The following is a 21562-nucleotide window of genomic DNA, read 5'->3' as shown; positions in this document are numbered from 1 at the left end:
ATCACTCCCTGGATCAACTTTTTCTCGGAATGACAGGGACACCACAGGCTGGAACTTCCCCGTGGGGCACAGGGGCTCAAACCTAGGCTGATGCTTGGCACAACGGGTGCCCCACATGAGCTGCTCAAGCCGCCCTCCCCGCCAGGCCCCTCTGCTTATGACCAGATGCCATGGGGATGCCAGAACTGAACCTGGGAGCCCTGGTCTCTGGCTGCTGAGCTGTGTCCCCACTGGCCCTGCAGCCCTCATGCTTTGCCCTGGGGAGGGGGAGGGAGAGACACCTGCAGCCCTGCTCCACCACTCCTGAAGCCTTCTCCTGCAGGTGGGGAACAGGGGCTCGAACCTAGGTCCTTGTGCATGGTAACATGTGCACTCAACCGGGTGTGCCATGGTCCAGCCCTTTCCACTATATATATATATATATATATATACATACATGGAGCAGAGAGAGGACCAGACCATCACTCTGGCACGTACGAGGCCAGGAATTGAAGTCTGGACCCCGTGCCTGAGGAGAAGGCAAGGGCAGCACACTCTTGAAAGCAAGCAGGCGCGTGAAGGAAGCTCCCAGGGGTTCAGGAAGGCGCTCAGCCTCGAGTCAAGACCCGCCCCCGGCCATCCCGCCTGATCCCTGTCAGAGGGGCCAGACCTAGTGGCAGGTCCTTGGGCCACACACATCACGGGGGTCCTGGTGAGCTTTCTTCCAGGGCTGATCTGGGGCCCACCTGGCTGCTCAGCCAAAGCAGCATGGCACCAAGCCAAGCAGAGGTCTGGGGAGCTGCCCCCACCTCATCCCTGCGCACCCAGAGAACGTAAATCCTGGGACAACCTTTTATCTTCCCAAAGCTGCTGGGTGCTTTGGGGTTCTGTTGCTTTTTGCAAAGGGAGAAAGTCACTGTCTTCTTCTTTTTAATTTTTTAATATTTATTTTCCCTTTTGCTGTCCTTGTTTTTTATTGCTATTGTAGTCATTGTTGTTGTTATTGATGTCGTCGTTGGTGGATAGGACAGAGAGAAATGGAGAGAGGAGGGGAACACAGAGAGGGGGAGAGAAAGACAGACGCCCGCAGACCTGCTTCACCGCCTGGGAAGCGACTCCCCTGCAGGTGGGGAGCCGGGGGCTGGAACCGGGATCCTCACGCCGGTCCCTGCGCTTGGCGCCACGTGCGCTTAACCCGCTGCGCTACCAACTGACTCCCGAAAGACACTGTCTTAAGTCAGCTTTCCTGGGACTGGGGAAACAGCATGATGGTTCTGCAAAGAGACTCTCCTGCCTGAGGCTAGTCCTAGTTTCAGTTCCCAGCACCATCATCAGCCAGAGCTGAGCAGGGATCTGGGGGAGGGGAGTGGTCCGGGAGGGGGCACAGTGGATAAAGCATTGGACTCTCAAGCGTGAGATCCTGAGGTCAATCCCCAGCAGCACGTGTACCAGAGTGATGTCTGTTTTTTCTGTCATCTTATCTTTCTCAGTAATTAAAATCTTAAGAAAAAAAAAAGTGCACTGGCTTCGTGTGAGAAGCCGGTGGCTCACTGAATGGTTCCGACCACAGCAGGCGAGGCTCCTCTGGGGGAGGCCTGGCTCCGCCCACCTGCTGCCCCTGCTGCCCCCTCACCAGCCTGGCTTCTCCCAGCAAGTGGCCATCGTCCTGCTGCGGCTGACGCGGGAGCGTGGCTGGCCCGAGGACGGGTGTGCCCACGTGTGTGGACAGGGTCCGGGGACAGGGCCCTTCCAGGCTGTGGCGTGGCTCCCTAGCCTGCTGGATGGGGGGCAGCACAGCCTCCCTGCAGGCTGGACCCTGGGTGTCCTGTGGAACCCTGGTTGGGGCGACCTGGGACCAGCACCTCCTCTGCAGCCACATGTACCCCCTGGGGTCTGGCTGTAGGGTTTCAGATTCTGACAGCTGCAGAAGGCTGTCCAAGCTCGAACCCGGGTCTCCCAGCCCTGCCGGGGGTGGGGGTGAGGGGGACAGGACGCTGTGAGATGTGGGGTCCCAGCCTGGTTTCCAGGACACCACCTATAGGGTCTGTCTTCCACCTCCACCCACCCCCAAGGAACATGAGTGGCCCTGCTGCAGGGGTGCCGGCTCTAAGCCCCCTGGGGCCCTGGCTGTTTCCCAGAAGCTGGTTACAGCTTCAAAGGCAGCACAGCAACCCCCAGAGCCGCCAGCCCCCCAGCCCCTCCCTTGTAGCCGGCGACCTGCCCCCCTCACTCCATCCCTCAAGTCCTGCCCTGTTTCTGGATTGCTGGGGCCAGCACTGGGGCACCTAGGGGCCAGGCTGGCACTGAGGGCCTGGGTTCAAGCCCCCGGTTCCCACCTTCGAGAGGTGGAGCAAGGTTGTAATTCTCTCTCTTCCTCCTCCTCCTCTTCCTCCTCCTCTTCCTCTTCCTCCTCCCTCTTCCTCTTCCTTCTCCTTCTCTTCCTCCTCCTCCTCCTTCGCTCCCTCTTCCTCCTCCTCTTCTTCTTCCTCCTCTTTCCTCTCAGTCTCTATTCTAGCAAATAAAATGAAAAAAAAGGGGGGGGGTGGTGGTGGCCAGGAGTAGGGATTCCTCTTGCTGGCTCCAAATCCCAATGGCAAACAAACAAAAACGTATCTGGACTCTTTCTGGGGACATGCCCCAGATTTCTCCCTGCAGGAGCTGTGGAGAGGATGGGGAGGTGGGATGGGGAGGGGCATGGGAAAGAGGGGTGGGGAGGGGGAGCAGCCACCTCTCCTGGGCCCCTTGGGTCCCTGCATCCTCTTCCTTGGGGACAAAAGTCCAGGGACAGTCTATGGAAGGCAGGAAAGTCCTGTTCTGGGATCTGGAAGGTGACATCTTTCAGTAGACGAAGCTGAGCCCTGAGGGGTTGTTTCCAGGGGTCAACCTTCAACCCCGGGGCTGACAGGGGTTCCTGGGGATCCGCTGGGTTGGGACCCCAAGCCCCTTCTCAACAGAACTGATGCCTTGCAGGGAGGAGGTGGAGGATTAGTGTGACCCCCAGTCCAGCTGATGGTGCCCCAGTGGACCCTCCCTGGGTTTCCGGCTGTCACAAGGTCTTCCCTGTCACAGCTGCAAAGCAGATGTCCCTCTCCCGGGGCCCTGTGCCATAGCTGAGCCCCCAACACCACCTCCCCCCACGCTAAGCAGGACTCTGATCCCACCACCTCATAAAATGAATATATATTTGCCTCCAGGATTATTGCTGGGCCTTGGTGCCTACACAATGAATCCTGCTCCTGGTGGCCATTTCCCCCATTTTTTATTGGATAGGACAGAGAGAAATTGAGAGGGGAAGGGAGATAGGGAGAGAAAGACAGACATCTGCAGACCTGCTTCACCGCTTGTGAAACGACCCCCCTGCAGGTGGGGAGCCGGGGCTTGAACCTGGATCCTTGTGCAGGTCCTTGTGCTTTGTACTATGTGCACTTAACCTGGTGTGCCACCGCCAGCCCCCTAAAAGTGAATCTTCAAAGGAAGATTCAGTGTGGAGGATTGGAAGAGTTCTGCTCAGCTCTGATCCTAGACATTCTGGGGGCTTGATCCTGTAGCCTGGGGCTGGAGAGTCTTTGCAGAACCTGGTGGAGGAGGATATGGTTCTGAAGAAGGGCATGGGGACAGGGCTGGGGACAAGCCAGGGCCATGTTCTCTGTCCACCACACCCTTGTGGAGCCAGGTGGTGGGCTCTGCTGTGCAGGGAGCAGGGCTTCTCTGTGGCTGGACTGTTTTGAGACTGGTCTGCACTGATCTGGCCTGGGCTGGTTTGAGCTGGTCTGGGGAGGGGGGATCTGTGGGCCCACCTCCTCACATCTGCAGGCAGTGAGTTGCAGTGACTGCAGATCTGGGTTGCAGTGCAGGGTGCTCCCGCCCGCCCCTAGGTGACCTGCCCCCCTCCCTGCCCCTCCCCATGTCATACTGTCCCCGTGGAGGGTGTCCCTTCAGGAAAGCCTTGCCTGCACGTCCCTCCAGAGGCGTGTGGCGGGGGCAGGGGGTGGAGGGGTCCTGAGCCCACCTGGCCCAGACCCTGGCTGGGCAGGACTGTGACCCTGAGGCCCTGCTGTGCTCAGACCTGCAGCCCCACTTCCACTTGCACCTGCCTTGTCCTCTTAGCTGTGAGGGGCCGTAGTGGACAGCTCACCCATGGGGGTTAAGCACCCAGATGCCATGATTGGAGAGGTGGGCAGGCGAGTCTGAGACAGGGGGACTGGGCCCCAGGGAGCCAGACACAGGGGCTCTGTGCCCAGCACCCAGTGTGGGTGTGATTGGTGAGGGGACGCAGAGGCCAGACCCCAGGAATCTAGAGTCCCAGACTCCTCTGCCCCCAGCACCCAGCGTGGACCCTGAGCCTGGGGGCCCCAGCAGGGTTCCAGCAAGCACCAGTTCACAGCGGCGGGAGCTGGGCTGTGTTTGGGGGCGGCTGGCCTAGAGGGTCCATGTGAGGGTCAGGGCTCCGGTCCCTGAGCTCCTTGTACACGTGCGGCTCCGAGTCTGCATGTGCCCTGCGTGTCCTCTGCCCTGGGGGCCAGCTGCGGTTTTGCTTTCACATTCCGAGCAGCAGAAGCTGGTTCCTGTAAACCCCAGGCAGCACCGTGACCTTGACCTGCCCGCTGACCTCGGCTTCCCCTCTGGGCCATCAGGGAGGGCAGAGCACCCCGGGGACCCCAGTGGGCACACATGGCAGAGAGAAGAAGGTGTGCCCCCCGGCGGATCTCAGCTCCCCTCTTGTGGGGTGGACACTGGGGAGCTTCCCTCTCTGAGCCCCCCGCCTCAGTGCTGCGTGACTCTGTGCCTGTCTGTGTGTGCGTGTGGCTTAGGGCCTGAGCTCCCTCAGCTCTGGCTGTCGCTGGTGTGGCATGGAGCCTGGGGTCTCATGCAGCCGCCCGCCCCATGCTGGGAGACGGTTTCCAGCTGCCCTCTGCAGGTGGAGAATGGAGCCCCCGCCCCCCCCCCCCCCCCCCCCCGGGAGCTGGCCGCAGGTCGCACAGCTGAGCTGCAGGCTCCACCCAGGGGGTGCCGGTGTTAGGGGCTCCCGGTGGGGGGAAGCTCAGGCTTGAGGGGACCCTGCTCCCTGCTGTGGGGAGTAGCACCAGGTCAGGTCAAGCCCCAGGGCAGTCCTCAGCTGTGCTGCCCAGTAGCAAGGCCTCTTTCTTGACTGTGTACTATTCCACTGCTGGCTGTGCTACCTTTCTCTCACTCATCTCTGCATCTGGAGTCACCTCCCTGTCATTGGAACTGGGGTGTGGAACGGGCAGTCAGACAGCCTGCTAGCCCTGGCGGTGGGGTGGCCAGGTCGTTCCTGAATGACCTTGCTCTGTCTGTCGAGGATGCCTGCATCCCCCAGCGGCTTGGCCCTGGGCTGTCACTGCTCTGACTGGCTGCACCAACTGCAGGGCCCTTCATTATCAGGGATGGAGTCCTCTCCCTGTAGATGGCCTGGGGCTGGGCCATAGCCCTTTCCATGTGGGAACAGCCCTGGAACCCAGGCCGAGGGTTTGGTGAGGCTGCGCCTGCTCAGAGAACTGCCTTTGGCTGGACGTACATTTACTGAGTGAGCGAGAGAAACCTTCAGCTGCTCTGGGCACCTACGGTTGGGGGGGGGGTCATGCCTGGGTCCCAGGAAGAGCCTCTCCCCACCCTGCCACAGTGGCTGCATCTGCACAGCCTCCCCCGCCTCCCCCTGGTCCCTGGGGGCTGACCAGAGATGGAGTACCTCCACCCCCACAAAGGCCCAGCACCCTGCACCCATAGCCTCTAGAGCTCATCCTGGGGACCTGGGCAGAAGGGGTGGGAGGGTCCTGGCACCTATCCCCCCCCCCCCCAGCAGCTGCGGTCCCCAGCTGGGTGCACTTCTGCAAGACGCCTGGCACTCCATGCGCCCTGACCCAGCTGGGCGCGCTCGGCCTTGTCACAGAGTGCCACCTGGGAGGGGGGAGCCTGCCGTGAGGGTCATGACGCCCCAAACACTGGTCCCCGGAAGCTGGGACCTCAGCCCTCAGTGGCATTGCGGAATCTGCTACCCTCACTACTCCTCAGGGGACAGACCTGCCCCAGCGGCCGCGGGTGCCCCTCTTCTCCCCTGTGCAGACGCAGACGGGTCTGCGGTACAGACACTTTCTAGAACAGTTCCTCTTTCACAGAACCCACGTCCTTTCGGGAAAGGGGTCCATTTCAGGTACGCCCTGCCACCCGCTTCCTTGACCACACCCCAAAGGGATTTTCACGGAAATCAACCCACACCACTCGGGTTTGAGGGTTGATAAGCTGCTTTTGAGACCACACCCAGCTGCCTGGGCTTCATGGGCAGAGCTGGCAGAGTGGCCAGTGGCTCTGGCGGGGGGCGGCTAGGCAGGGCTGAACCACCTGTGCTATCACCTGGGTCCTGACCGTGAACTGGGCTGGGTAAGTGTTCCACTCACCCCCGCAGGCTTCTTTTTTCCCCTTTGAACTTTTACATTTTTAATGACCTTTTCCCTATTTTATTTGATCGAGACAGGTAAGTTGAGAGGAGAGGAGATAGAGAGGGAGAGACAGAGGCACCTGCAGCCCTGTCACACCATTTGTGAAGCTCCCCCAGCCCCCTGAAGGTCACATATATATTTTAAAACATATGTCCTAATCCACCCAAAGGTTAACTGTGGATGTGAGTGTCTCTTACCTTTTTTTTTTTTTCCCCCAGAGCACTGCTCAGGCATGAAAATCAATTTCTTAAAAAACATTTACTTATTGCCTTTTGTTGCCCTTGTTGTTTTATTGTTGTTGTTGGATAGGGCAGAGAAATGGAGAGAGGAGGGGAAGACAGAGAGGGGGAGAGAAAGACAGACACCTGCAGACCTGCTTCACCATCTGTGAAGTGACTCCCCTGCAGGTGGGGAGCCGGGGACTAGAAACAGGGTCCATAGATTTTGCGCCACCAGTGTTTAACCCATTGTGCCACCACCTGACTCCTGGCATGGAAGTCATTTTGAAGAACCATAGTGCTGTCTCCTCAGCCTTTCCCCCCATATTTTCCTATTGTACATTCCATTCCTAATTTTTCTACAAGTGTTATTTTTTCAGTGAAAATTATATGTTTTATTATAAACATTTAAATTTATTTTATCCCCCTCCCCAGCACTGCTCAGCTCTGGTTTATGGGGGTGTGGGGGATTGAGCCTGGGGCTTTGAAGCCGCAGACATGAGAGTCTTATTTGCATAATCATTATGGTGTCCACGCCCCCACCCAATTAAAAATTATCCTATGATGGTGAGCTATGACTTAGAAAGTGATGACAAGAAGTGTAATTTTGGGAGATGCCTCTTCCAGCCTTGTCTTGAGTGGTTCCTGGGATGAGGAGACCAAGAAGAAGAAGCAAAAAGTACAACCTGTGGGGGGTGCCGGGAGGGGGTGTGATCAGTCATCACCTGCAGGGCTCACTCATACACTCGCATTCTGCAGAGCTCACTCCCAGCCTGTCACACCTGCAGAGCTCACTCCCAGCCTGTCACACCTGCAGAACTCACTCCCAGCCTGTCACACCTGCAGAACTCGCTCACAGCCTGTCACACCTGCAGAACTCACTCACAGCCTGTCACACCTGCAGAACTCACTCACAGCCTGTCACACCTGCAGAACTCGCTCACAGCCTGTCACACCTGCAGAGCTCACTCACAGCCTGTCACACCTGCAGAACTCGCTCACAGCCTGTCACACCTGCAGAGCTCACTCACAGCCTGTCACACCTGCAGAGCTCGCTCACAGCCTGTCACACCTGCAGAACTCAGCCTGTCACACCTGCAGAACTCACTCCCAGCCTGTCACACCTGCAGAGCTCACTCACAGCCTGTCACACCTGCAGAGCTCACTCACAGCCTGTCACACCTGCAGAGCTCACTCACAGCCTGTCACACCTGCAGAGCTCACTCACAGCCTGTCACACCTGCAGAGCTCACTCACAGCCTGTCACACCTGCAGAGCTCACTCACAGCCTGTCACACCTGCAGAACTCGCTCACAGCCTGTCACACCTGCAGAACTCGCTCACAGCCTGTCACACCTGCAGAACTCGCTCACAGCCTGTCACACCTGCAGAACTCGCTCACAGCCTGTCACACCTGCAGAACTCGCTCACAGCCTGTCACACCTGCAGAGCTCACTCACAGCCTGTCACACCTGCAGAACTCAGCCTGTCACACCTGCAGAGCTCACTCACAGCCTGTCACACCTGCAGAGCTCACTCCCAGCCTGTCACACCTGCAGAGCTCACTCCCAGCCTGTCACACCTGCAGAACTCACTCCCAGCCTGTCACACCTGCAGAACTCGCTCACAGCCTGTCACACCTGCAGAACTCACTCACAGCCTGTCACACCTGCAGAACTCACTCACAGCCTGTCACACCTGCAGAACTCGCTCACAGCCTGTCACACCTGCAGAGCTCACTCACAGCCTGTCACACCTGCAGAGCTCGCTCACAGCCTGTCACACCTGCAGAACTCGCTCACAGCCTGTCACACCTGCAGAGCTCACTCACAGCCTGTCACACCTGCAGAGCTCACTCACAGCCTGTCACACCTGCAGAGCTCACTCACAGCCTGTCACACCTGCAGAACTCACTCACAGCCTGTCACACCTGCAGAGCTCACTCACAGCCTGTCACACCTGCAGAACTCAGCCTGTCACACCTGCAGAGCTCACTCCCAGCCTGTCACACCTGCAGAGCTCACTCACAGCCTGTCACACCTGCAGAGCTCACTCACAGCCTGTCACACCTGCAGAGCTCACTCACAGCCTGTCACACCTGCAGAGCTCACTCACAGCCTGTCACACCTGCAGAACTCACTCACAGCCTGTCACACCTGCAGAGCTCACTCACAGCCTGTCACACCTGCAGAACTCGCTCACAGCCTGTCACACCTGCAGAGCTCACTCACAGCCTGTCACACCTGCAGAGCTCACTCACAGCCTGTCACACCTGCAGAGCTCACTCACAGCCTGTCACACCTGCAGAGCTCACTCACAGCCTGTCACACCTGCAGAACTCGCTCACAGCCTGTCACACCTGCAGAACTCGCTCACAGCCTGTCACACCTGCAGAACTCGCTCACAGCCTGTCACACCTGCAGAACTCGCTCACAGCCTGTCACACCTGCAGAGCTCGCTCACAGCCTGTCACACCTGCAGAGCTCACTCACAGCCTGTCACACCTGCAGAGCTCACTCACAGCCTGTCACACCTGCAGAGCTCACTCACAGCCTGTCACACCTGCAGAGCTCACTCACAGCCTGTCACACCTGCAGAGCTCACTCACAGCCTGTCACACCTGCAGAACTCGCTCACAGCCTGTCACACCTGCAGAACTCGCTCACAGCCTGTCACACCTGCAGAGCTCACTCACAGCCTGTCACACCTGCAGAGCTCACTCACAGCCTGTCACACCTGCAGAACTCAGCCTGTCACACCTGCAGAGCTCACTCACAGCCTGTCACACCTGCAGAGCTCACTCACAGCCTGTCACACCTGCAGAGCTCACTCCCAGCCTGTCACACCTGCAGAGCTCACTCCCAGCCTGTCACACCTGCAGAACTCACTCCCAGCCTGTCACACCTGCAGAACTCGCTCACAGCCTGTCACACCTGCAGAACTCACTCACAGCCTGTCACACCTGCAGAACTCACTCACAGCCTGTCACACCTGCAGAACTCGCTCACAGCCTGTCACACCTGCAGAGCTCACTCACAGCCTGTCACACCTGCAGAGCTCGCTCACAGCCTGTCACACCTGCAGAACTCGCTCACAGCCTGTCACACCTGCAGAACTCGCTCACAGCCTGTCACACCTGCAGAACTCGCTCACAGCCTGTCACACCTGCAGAACTCGCTCACAGCCTGTCACACCTGCAGAGCTCACTCACAGCCTGTCACACCTGCAGAGCTCACTCACAGCCTGTCACACCTGCAGAACTCACTCACAGCCTGTCACACCTGCAGAGCTCACTCACAGCCTGTCACACCTGCAGAGCTCGCTCACAGCCTGTCACACCTGCAGAGCTCACTCACAGCCTGTCACACCTGCAGAGCTCACTCACAGCCTGTCACACCTGCAGAGCTCGCTCACAGCCTGTCACACCTGCAGAGCTCACTCACAGCCTGTCACACCTGCAGAGCTCGCTCACAGCCTGTCACACCTGCAGAACTCACTCACAGCCTGTCACACCTGCAGAGCTCACTCACAGCCTGTCACACCTGCAGAACTCACTCCCAGCCTGTCACACCTGCAGAGCTCACTCACAGCCTGTCACACCTGCAGAGCTCACTCACAGCCTGTCACACCTGCAGAACTCGCTCACAGCCTGTCACACCTGCAGAACTCGCTCACAGCCTGTCACACCTGCAGAACTCGCTCACAGCCTGTCACACCTGCAGAACTCGCTCACAGCCTGTCACACCTGCAGAGCTCACTCACAGCCTGTCACACCTGCAGAACTCAGCCTGTCACACCTGCAGAGCTCACTCACAGCCTGTCACACCTGCAGAGCTCACTCCCAGCCTGTCACACCTGCAGAGCTCACTCCCAGCCTGTCACACCTGCAGAACTCACTCCCAGCCTGTCACACCTGCAGAACTCGCTCACAGCCTGTCACACCTGCAGAACTCACTCACAGCCTGTCACACCTGCAGAACTCACTCACAGCCTGTCACACCTGCAGAACTCGCTCACAGCCTGTCACACCTGCAGAGCTCACTCACAGCCTGTCACACCTGCAGAGCTCGCTCACAGCCTGTCACACCTGCAGAACTCGCTCACAGCCTGTCACACCTGCAGAGCTCGCTCACAGCCTGTCACACCTGCAGAGCTCGCTCCCAGCCTGTCACACCTGCAGAACTCACTCCCAGCCTGTCACACCTGCAGAACTCGCTCACAGCCTGTCACACCTGCAGAACTCACTCACAGCCTGTCACACCTGCAGAACTCGCTCACAGCCTGTCACACCTGCAGAACTCACTCACAGCCTGTCACACCTGCAGAGCTCACTCACAGCCTGTCACACCTGCAGAACTCGCTCACAGCCTGTCACACCTGCAGAGCTCACTCACAGCCTGTCACACCTGCAGAACTCGCTCACAGCCTGTCACACCTGCAGAACTCGCTCACAGCCTGTCACACCTGCAGAGCTCACTCACAGCCTGTCACACCTGCAGAGCTCACTCACAGCCTGTCACACCTGCAGAGCTCGCTCACAGCCTGTCACACCTGCAGAACTCAGCCTGTCACACCTGCAGAACTCACTCCCAGCCTGTCACACCTGCAGAGCTCACTCACAGCCTGTCACACCTGCAGAGCTCGCTCACAGCCTGTCACACCTGCAGAACTCACTCACAGCCTGTCACACCTGCAGAGCTCACTCACAGCCTGTCACACCTGCAGAACTCACTCACAGCCTGTCACACCTGCAGAGCTCGCTCACAGCCTGTCACACCTGCAGAACTCACTCACAGCCTGTCACACCTGCAGAACTCGCTCACAGCCTGTCACACCTGCAGAACTCGCTCACAGCCTGTCACACCTGCAGAGCTCACTCACAGCCTGTCACACCTGCAGAGCTCACTCACAGCCTGTCACACCTGCAGAACTCACTCACAGCCTGTCACACCTGCAGAGCTCACTCACAGCCTGTCACACCTGCAGAGCTCGCTCACAGCCTGTCACACCTGCAGAACTCACTCACAGCCTGTCACACCTGCAGAGCTCACTCACAGCCTGTCACACCTGCAGAGCTCGCTCACAGCCTGTCACACCTGCAGAACTCGCTCACAGCCTGTCACACCTGCAGAGCTCGCTCACAGCCTGTCACACCTGCAGAGCTCGCTCACAGCCTGTCACACCTGCAGAGCTCACTCACAGCCTGTCACACCTGCAGAGCTCGCTCACAGCCTGTCACACCTGCAGAACTCGCTCACAGCCTGTCACACCTGCAGAACTCGCTCACAGCCTGTCACACCTGCAGAGCTCACTCACAGCCTGTCACACCTGCAGAGCTCACTCACAGCCTGTCACACCTGCAGAACTCACTCACAGCCTGTCACACCTGCAGAGCTCACTCACAGCCTGTCACACCTGCAGAGCTCACTCACAGCCTGTCACACCTGCAGAGCTCACTCACAGCCTGTCACACCTGCAGAACTCGCTCACAGCCTGTCACACCTGCAGAACTCGCTCACAGCCTGTCACACCTGCAGAGCTCACTCACAGCCTGTCACACCTGCAGAGCTCGCTCACAGCCTGTCACACCTGCAGAACTCGCTCACAGCCTGTCACACCTGCAGAGCTCACTCACAGCCTGTCACACCTGCAGAGCTCACTCACAGCCTGTCACACCTGCAGAGCTCACTCACAGCCTGTCACACCTGCAGAACTCACTCACAGCCTGTCACACCTGCAGAGCTCACTCACAGCCTGTCACACCTGCAGAACTCAGCCTGTCACACCTGCAGAGCTCACTCCCAGCCTGTCACACCTGCAGAGCTCACTCACAGCCTGTCACACCTGCAGAGCTCACTCACAGCCTGTCACACCTGCAGAGCTCACTCACAGCCTGTCACACCTGCAGAGCTCACTCACAGCCTGTCACACCTGCAGAACTCACTCACAGCCTGTCACACCTGCAGAGCTCACTCACAGCCTGTCACACCTGCAGAACTCGCTCACAGCCTGTCACACCTGCAGAGCTCACTCACAGCCTGTCACACCTGCAGAGCTCACTCACAGCCTGTCACACCTGCAGAGCTCACTCACAGCCTGTCACACCTGCAGAGCTCACTCACAGCCTGTCACACCTGCAGAACTCGCTCACAGCCTGTCACACCTGCAGAACTCGCTCACAGCCTGTCACACCTGCAGAACTCGCTCACAGCCTGTCACACCTGCAGAACTCGCTCACAGCCTGTCACACCTGCAGAGCTCGCTCACAGCCTGTCACACCTGCAGAGCTCACTCACAGCCTGTCACACCTGCAGAGCTCACTCACAGCCTGTCACACCTGCAGAGCTCACTCACAGCCTGTCACACCTGCAGAGCTCACTCACAGCCTGTCACACCTGCAGAGCTCACTCACAGCCTGTCACACCTGCAGAACTCGCTCACAGCCTGTCACACCTGCAGAACTCGCTCACAGCCTGTCACACCTGCAGAGCTCACTCACAGCCTGTCACACCTGCAGAGCTCACTCACAGCCTGTCACACCTGCAGAACTCAGCCTGTCACACCTGCAGAGCTCACTCACAGCCTGTCACACCTGCAGAGCTCACTCACAGCCTGTCACACCTGCAGAGCTCACTCCCAGCCTGTCACACCTGCAGAGCTCACTCCCAGCCTGTCACACCTGCAGAACTCACTCCCAGCCTGTCACACCTGCAGAACTCGCTCACAGCCTGTCACACCTGCAGAACTCACTCACAGCCTGTCACACCTGCAGAACTCACTCACAGCCTGTCACACCTGCAGAACTCGCTCACAGCCTGTCACACCTGCAGAGCTCACTCACAGCCTGTCACACCTGCAGAGCTCGCTCACAGCCTGTCACACCTGCAGAACTCGCTCACAGCCTGTCACACCTGCAGAACTCGCTCACAGCCTGTCACACCTGCAGAACTCGCTCACAGCCTGTCACACCTGCAGAACTCGCTCACAGCCTGTCACACCTGCAGAGCTCACTCACAGCCTGTCACACCTGCAGAGCTCACTCACAGCCTGTCACACCTGCAGAACTCACTCACAGCCTGTCACACCTGCAGAGCTCACTCACAGCCTGTCACACCTGCAGAGCTCGCTCACAGCCTGTCACACCTGCAGAGCTCACTCACAGCCTGTCACACCTGCAGAGCTCACTCACAGCCTGTCACACCTGCAGAGCTCGCTCACAGCCTGTCACACCTGCAGAGCTCACTCACAGCCTGTCACACCTGCAGAGCTCGCTCACAGCCTGTCACACCTGCAGAACTCACTCACAGCCTGTCACACCTGCAGAGCTCACTCACAGCCTGTCACACCTGCAGAACTCACTCCCAGCCTGTCACACCTGCAGAGCTCACTCACAGCCTGTCACACCTGCAGAGCTCACTCACAGCCTGTCACACCTGCAGAACTCGCTCACAGCCTGTCACACCTGCAGAACTCGCTCACAGCCTGTCACACCTGCAGAACTCGCTCACAGCCTGTCACACCTGCAGAACTCGCTCACAGCCTGTCACACCTGCAGAGCTCACTCACAGCCTGTCACACCTGCAGAACTCAGCCTGTCACACCTGCAGAGCTCACTCACAGCCTGTCACACCTGCAGAGCTCACTCCCAGCCTGTCACACCTGCAGAGCTCACTCCCAGCCTGTCACACCTGCAGAACTCACTCCCAGCCTGTCACACCTGCAGAACTCGCTCACAGCCTGTCACACCTGCAGAACTCACTCACAGCCTGTCACACCTGCAGAACTCACTCACAGCCTGTCACACCTGCAGAACTCGCTCACAGCCTGTCACACCTGCAGAGCTCACTCACAGCCTGTCACACCTGCAGAGCTCGCTCACAGCCTGTCACACCTGCAGAACTCGCTCACAGCCTGTCACACCTGCAGAGCTCGCTCACAGCCTGTCACACCTGCAGAGCTCGCTCCCAGCCTGTCACACCTGCAGAACTCACTCCCAGCCTGTCACACCTGCAGAACTCGCTCACAGCCTGTCACACCTGCAGAACTCACTCACAGCCTGTCACACCTGCAGAACTCGCTCACAGCCTGTCACACCTGCAGAACTCACTCACAGCCTGTCACACCTGCAGAGCTCACTCACAGCCTGTCACACCTGCAGAACTCGCTCACAGCCTGTCACACCTGCAGAGCTCACTCACAGCCTGTCACACCTGCAGAACTCGCTCACAGCCTGTCACACCTGCAGAACTCGCTCACAGCCTGTCACACCTGCAGAGCTCACTCACAGCCTGTCACACCTGCAGAGCTCACTCACAGCCTGTCACACCTGCAGAGCTCGCTCACAGCCTGTCACACCTGCAGAACTCAGCCTGTCACACCTGCAGAACTCACTCCCAGCCTGTCACACCTGCAGAGCTCACTCACAGCCTGTCACACCTGCAGAGCTCGCTCACAGCCTGTCACACCTGCAGAACTCACTCACAGCCTGTCACACCTGCAGAGCTCACTCACAGCCTGTCACACCTGCAGAACTCACTCACAGCCTGTCACACCTGCAGAGCTCGCTCACAGCCTGTCACACCTGCAGAACTCACTCACAGCCTGTCACACCTGCAGAACTCGCTCACAGCCTGTCACACCTGCAGAACTCGCTCACAGCCTGTCACACCTGCAGAGCTCACTCACAGCCTGTCACACCTGCAGAGCTCACTCACAGCCTGTCACACCTGCAGAACTCACTCACAGCCTGTCACACCTGCAGAGCTCACTCACAGCCTGTCACACCTGCAGAGCTCGCTCACAGCCTGTCACACCTGCAGAACTCACTCACAGCCTGTCACACCTGCAGAGCTCACTCACAGCCTGTCACACCTGCAGAGCTCGCTCACAGCCTGTCACACCTGCAGAACTCGCTCACAGCCTGTCACACCTGCAGAGCTCGCTCACAGCCTGTCACACCTGCAGAGCTCGCTCACAGCCTGTCACACCTGCAGAGCTCACTCACAGCCTGTCACACCTGCAGAGCTCGCTCACAGCCTGTCACACCTGCAGAACTCGCTCACAGCCTGTCACACCTGCAGAACTCAGCCTGTCACACCTGCAGAGCTCACTCACAGCCTGTCACACCTGCAGAACTCGCTCACAGCCTGTCACACCTGCAGAACTCGCTCACAGCCTGTCACACCTGCAGAGCTCGCTCACAGCCTGTCACACCTGCAGAGCTCGCTCACAGCCTGTCACACCTGCAGAACTCGCTCACAGCCTGTCACACCTGCAGAGCTCGCTCACAGCCTGTCACACCTGCAGAGCTCGCTCACAGCCTGTCACACCTGCAGAGCTCACTCACAGCCTGTCACACCTGCAGAGCTCGCTCACAGCCTGTCACACTTGCAGAACTCAGCCTGTCACACCTGCAGAGCTCACTCACAGCCTGCTCGCATTCAGCAGAGCCCAATCAGCCTGCAGAGCTCGCTCGCACCCTGCTCACACCCCAGAGCTCACGCCCATTCTGCTCACACTCCGCAGGGCTCGCTCACACTCACACTCACACTCAATCACACCGCGGGCACCGGCGGGCGTTCCGCGAGAAGCAGAAGCTGGAGGCGGCGGCGGGCTCCATTCATCCCCACAACCCGGCGGGCGGGGCTACTCGGCGCGCGCACGCGCACTCCCGGCGATGGGCGGCCCCTCCGGGCCGTAGTCCCGCCCCCTCCCGGAGCGCGGCTCTGATTGGCCACGGCGTCCGCGCCCCGCCGTCCCTCGCGCGGGCCGGAAGCAGCATGGCGGCGCCCTCGCAGGAGTGCGCCGCGGCCGGCGGCCCCGGGGCTGTGAGGCTTCCGCGGGCGCCGCCGCTCAAGGTGCTGGCGGGGCAGCTGCGGGCGGGCGGCGTGGCGGCGCGGACGGCCGTGTGGATGCAGGGCACGGTGCAGGCGGCGGGCGGCGGCGAGGCGCGGCTGCGCGACCCCAGCGGAGCCTTCTCGGTGCGCGGCCTGGAGCGGGTGCCGCGCGGCCGGCCCTGCCTCGTGCCAGGTACCGCTCGGACCCGGGCCCGGCTGCCGGGACCCCCTCTCCGGGCACCTGGAGGCCGGGACAGCCCCCCACCCCGGTTGCCCGACCCCGCGCCTCCCTGGCGTCTGCCCCCGCGTGTCCCCTCCGAGCCTCAGCACCCCGGCCCCCTGCTCGCCACTTCCGGCCCCCTGCTCGCCACTTCCGGCCCCTCCCCCCGCGGCCCCCTCCTCCGGGGTTCCAGGGCACCGGCACCCTGCCCAGCCGGCGTCTCCCCTCCGCTGACCCCGAGGCCCCCCTGCACCCCGCTCCCCGGTCACCGCGCAGCCCTGGTGCCTCCACGTCTCCACTTTCAGGTCTAGGCGGGACAGAAATCTGCCGCGTTTACTATTGATTTGAGTGATAGGAGAGAAAGACAGGCGTCTCTCTGGTACCCGTGCTGCGAGATCGAACACAGACCTCATGCTTGAGAGGCCCGTGCTTTCCCCACTGCGCCACCTCCCAGACCGCCGCGCTGCCTTATTATTTATTCATTTATTTACTTTTGGTTAGAGAGAAACCCCGGCAGCCCTGCTTCATCACTCGTGAGGCTCCCCCTGCAGATGGGGGCAGGGGGCTTGAACCCTCATCTGTGCATGGTGACCTGCACAGTCAGCCAGGTGCCGGCACCCCGCATGCTTTCTGCTCTCCCAGGCGAGGCTGCGGGGCCCTGGGCGGTGGACTGGGCCTTGTGCAGTGTCCTGAGCCCCAGACACGTCCCTGGGACTCCTGACCCGGCCCCTTTCCTGCAGGGCTGCCTGCGATTCCTTTTTTTTTTTTTTTTTTTAATTTCAATTAAATAAAATATTATTAGCGAGAAATTGAGGGAGAGCTAGAGAAGGAGAGAGACAGACACCTGCAGCCCTGCTCCACCACTCACCAAGCTTTCCCCCTGCAGGTGGGGACCCGGGGCTTGAACCCCGGTTGTTGTGCACTGTGATGTGAGCACTTAGCCAGCTGCACCACTGCCTGGCCCCTGGGATTCTGTAACGTCCCACTTTAAACTTTTTTTTTTTTTGCCTCCAGGGTTATTGCCGGGCTCAGTGCCTGCACCATGAATCCACCGCTCCTGGAGGCCATCCCCCCCCTTGTTGCCTGTTGTTGTTATTGATGTTGTTGTTGTTGTTGGATAGGACAGAGAGAAATGGAGAGAGGAAGGGAAGACAGAGAGGAGGAGAGAAAGACACACACCTGCAGACCTGCTTCACCACCTGTGAAGCGACTCCCCTGCAGGTGGAGAGCCGGGGGCTCGAACCGGGATCCTTACGCCGGTCCTTGCGCTTTGCGCCACGTGCACTTAACCCACTCTAACCTCTCTACCAGACCTGTCTCTGTCACCAGGGTTGCTGATGGCTGCTGGTGGCGTGGCTAGAGTCTGCACACAGAACATGGTCTTAGTGAATGGAGAGGAGGCTCAGTGGGTAGAGCTTTGGGCTTGATTGTCTGTGACCCTGGGTGTGACCGTTGGCACTGCCAGTGAGCCCCCGGCGCTTTCACTGCTCCTGGCGGACTCCTGTTTTCTTTAGACGGGGTGTGTGCGCTGGACACAGCACTGCGCCCCAGCTTGTGAAGCTTCCCCCCGGCGAGGTGCACCCATGTGAGTGCCGGGGCCTTAAACCTGGGTCTCTACAAACGGCTGTGTGTGTCTGCCCAGTGAGCACCTCCCGCTCCCCACTTAATCTCTCTTCTTCCTTAATATTTTACTTATTTGTTGATGAGAAAGGAAGAGAGAGGAAGAGCCAGACGTCACTCTGGTACATGTGCTGCCGGGGACTGAACTCAGGACCTCATGCTTAAGAGTCCAGTGCCTTATCCACTGTGCCAACTCCCAGACCACTCTCCTTTTTTTCTTTAGGGGAAGGAAATAGCCCCGACTCACAGTAGAGATTCACAAAAACTGTTGCTGTTGCTCCTTAGCATGACAGGCCCTCGATCCCTGCCCAGCCCCTACCCCTACCCGGGCTCTGCTCAGGCCCACAGCCAGCTGCAGGCCGGCTAAAGACGCCGCACAATTTTTGAATATTTGAAATGATTCAGGAGACGACTAATGTTTCACGACGTGCAGAGTGAGAGATGTACTGTCTAGCTCTGTCTTTACTATTTGGATGTGTCTCACCTGCATGATGTCTGTGGCTGGAGGAGTTTTCACAGACACTCTGGCTCCCAAAGCCCCAAACGTTTGCCATCCTTACAGAAAAACAGCTTGCAGGCCCCTGGCCTAGTATCTGGTCGCCCTGCTGTTTGGGGTCTTGGCTCCTAGTTAGTGCCCCTGGCAAGCAAGGCCCAGAGGGGCTTTGGCACCTATGGTGGACGGAGCAGGCCGGGAGCCAGGATAGTAACCAGGCCGAGCAGACAGGAAAGAGAACTTAGACAAAGTGGCCTGTGCTCTACAGGGACCTGGGGCGCGGTGGCCCTGTGTCTGCCTGTTAGTGACAGCAGATGTCCAGGTCACAGCGTGTAAAAGGCTGGTGGTGGCAGAGCCCCTGCCTTCGGGGACAGGGACAGACCACAGGGCTGCAGACGTAGGTGGGAGGGTCCACCAGAGGAAGAAGGTGGGAGGGAGAACCAGAGGGGACACGGGCTGTGCACTGGCGGGGTCAGACCTCAGCATGACGGCCCCACACCCCATGCACTGCTCCCCCCGTGCCTCCGTGAACCGTATGGTGGGTGCAGAACCGGCTCAGCACTGTCCTGCCTCCGAGCTGCCCAGCCTGCAGCCAGGGGACGGAGCGGTGGCTACCCTTGTTTGTTCTCTGCAGTGGTGGGCGCCCCAAGGAAGCAGCTGGACACCAGGCAAGAGGCCAGGGGACCCCGGGCAGGCGGCCCTCCTGTGCTTATTGCGTTTCCTGCTGTGAAGACTGGCACGGCCACTTCCCCCAGGGCTCCTCTGCAGGGTGTAGGTGCAGGGTGTAGGGCTGGCCCTGTGCACCGCTGGGGCCGGCCCAGCTCTGCTGCCAACGTGCAAGGACAGTTGGGCTTCCATTGGACGCGTCTTCGCAGGAAGACGCCGTACTGGGTGCTGACACGGGCGGGGAGGCCCAGCTCTTGGCTGTGCCCATCTCAGCGCCCACCCACGGGTGGGGAGGGATGGGTGGGCAGCGCCTGGGCCTGCCGCCGCCTCAGGCCAGTTACTTGCTCATGCGATAAACATGCCTTTAGAACCGGAAACCTAAGAGCTCGTACTCATTCTCCAGCTCAAATGTTGAGCCTCTGTGGAGAAAGCAGTCACTTTGGGGTCTCAGGGACAGGTCTGGGTCCCCTGCCCCTGGGCTGACTCAGCAGCTTCCTCCTTCTGTCTAGGGAAGTACGTGATGGTGATGGGCGTGCTGGAGACCTGCAGTCCTGAGCCCTGCCTGCAGGCTGTGAAGATGACCGACCTGTCGGAGAACCCCGTCCACCAGGCCATGTGGGAGCTTGAGGTGCAGGACCTGCGCCGGAACCTTCCCTAGGCAGCGAGCCTTGATGGAGAGCCCAGGGCCCAGGGTTTCCCAGCGACCTTGCAGGAACAAGCAGGTCTGGTCCAGCTCCCTCCCCTCCCTCCTCTCCTGCCACAGATCCTTTGTGAAGCAGGCAGCTTTTGTCAAATTTTCCACATTCTTCTGAGCAACGAGAGATTCTCCCCGTTCCAGCCCGGACTTGTTTTTACGATGCCAGATGTGGCCTCAGTTCCTGCCCGTGGCCATGGTGCTGGATGTGCAGTTTGGAGCAGGACGATGGGAGCTGACAGCCTGGCTCCCTGTGCTCACTGGGACCTGGGCTCAGGACCATGGCTACCACTCTGCTCCGAGTTCTTGAAGTGCTTTCACGATGAATTAAAATCGAGAGGGGGTCGGTCGATAGCGCAGCGGGTTAAGCGCACGTGGTGCAAAGCGCAAGGACGAGCATAAGGATCCCGGTTTGAGTCCTGGCTCCCCACCTGCAGGGGGGTCGCTTTACAAGCTGTGAAGCAGGTCTGCAGGTGTCTGTCTTTCTCTCCCCTCTCTGTCTTCCCCTCCTCTCCATTTCTCTCTGTCCTATCCAACCACCATAGTAACTATAACAATAATAAAACAAGGGCAACAAAAGGGAAAATAAATTTAAAAAAAAAGAGATCGGGAACGGCTGGGTCTGACCTGGCTTTGGCGAAACCCTGCTTGTCCTGCGGGAGCCTTTGGGGGCTACCTTGGGGTCTCCTGCCAATCAGGCTGAGCTGCCAGCCTAGAGCTCTGTTCCCACCGGCCCCAAGAGCTCTCAGATGTCTCTAGAGCAGCTGGATCTGCCCTAGAGAGTAGAGGCTCCCCGCCCCGTGTGCAGCTGGAGATGATCTGCCCTAGAGAGTAGGGGCTCCCCGCCCCAGAGATGATGTGCCCTAAAGAGTAGGGGCTCCCCACCCCAGAGATGATGTGCCCTAGAGAGTAGAGGCTCCCCGCCCTGTGTGCAGCTGGAGATGATCTGCCCTAGAGAGTAGAGGCTCCCCGCCCCGTGTGCAGCCGGAGATGATCTGCCCTAGAGAGTAGAGGCTCCCTGCCCCATGTGCAGCTGGAGATGATCTGCCCTAGAGAGTAGGGGCTCCCCACCCCAGAGATGATGTGCCCTAGAGAGTAGGGGCTCCCAGCCCTGTGTGCAGCCGGAGATGATCTGCCCTAGAGAGTAGAGGCTCCCCGCCCCGTGTGCAGCCGGAGATGATCTGCACTAGAGAGTAGAGGTTCCCCGCCCTGTGTGCAGCTGGAGATGATCTGCCCTAGAGAGTAGGGGCTCCCCGCCCTGTGTGCAGCTGGAGATGATCTGCCCTAGAGAGTAGAGGCTCCCCGCCCTGTGTGCAGCTGGAGATGATCTGCCCTAGAGAGTAGAGGCTCCCCGCCCCGTGTGCAGCTCAGAGGTGGCGAA

General features: G+C 59.4%; 1 protein-coding gene across 1 annotated transcript; it reads left to right on the top strand.

Moving 5' to 3' along the window:
* The first annotated feature begins 16397 nt into the window (after positions 1-16397).
* On the top strand, positions 16398-20787 carry RMI2 (RecQ mediated genome instability 2). Its single transcript, XM_060172364.1, has 2 exons — positions 16398-16681; positions 19997-20787. Exons 1-2 carry the CDS (start codon positions 16432-16434, stop codon positions 20143-20145), a joined length of 399 nt encoding a protein of 132 aa, XP_060028347.1. The 5' UTR covers positions 16398-16431; the 3' UTR covers positions 20146-20787.
* The last annotated feature ends 775 nt before the right edge of the window (positions 20788-21562 follow it).

Source organism: Erinaceus europaeus, chromosome 15, assembly GCF_950295315.1.
Source record: "Erinaceus europaeus chromosome 15, mEriEur2.1, whole genome shotgun sequence".
Lineage (NCBI taxonomy): Eukaryota > Metazoa > Chordata > Mammalia > Eulipotyphla > Erinaceidae > Erinaceus > Erinaceus europaeus.
Note: the sequence above shows the minus strand (reverse complement) of the source record. Positions and strands in the feature narration are given on the sequence as shown.

Coding starts and splice junctions, on each gene's coding strand:
- RMI2 (XM_060172364.1), top strand. CDS start 16,432: ATGGCGGCGCCCTCGCAGGAGTGCGCCGCGGCCGGCGGCCCCGGGGCT. Junction 16,682..19,996: donor CCGGCCCTGCCTCGTGCCAG/GTACCGCTCGGA, acceptor CCTTCTGTCTAG/GGAAGTACGTGATGGTGATG.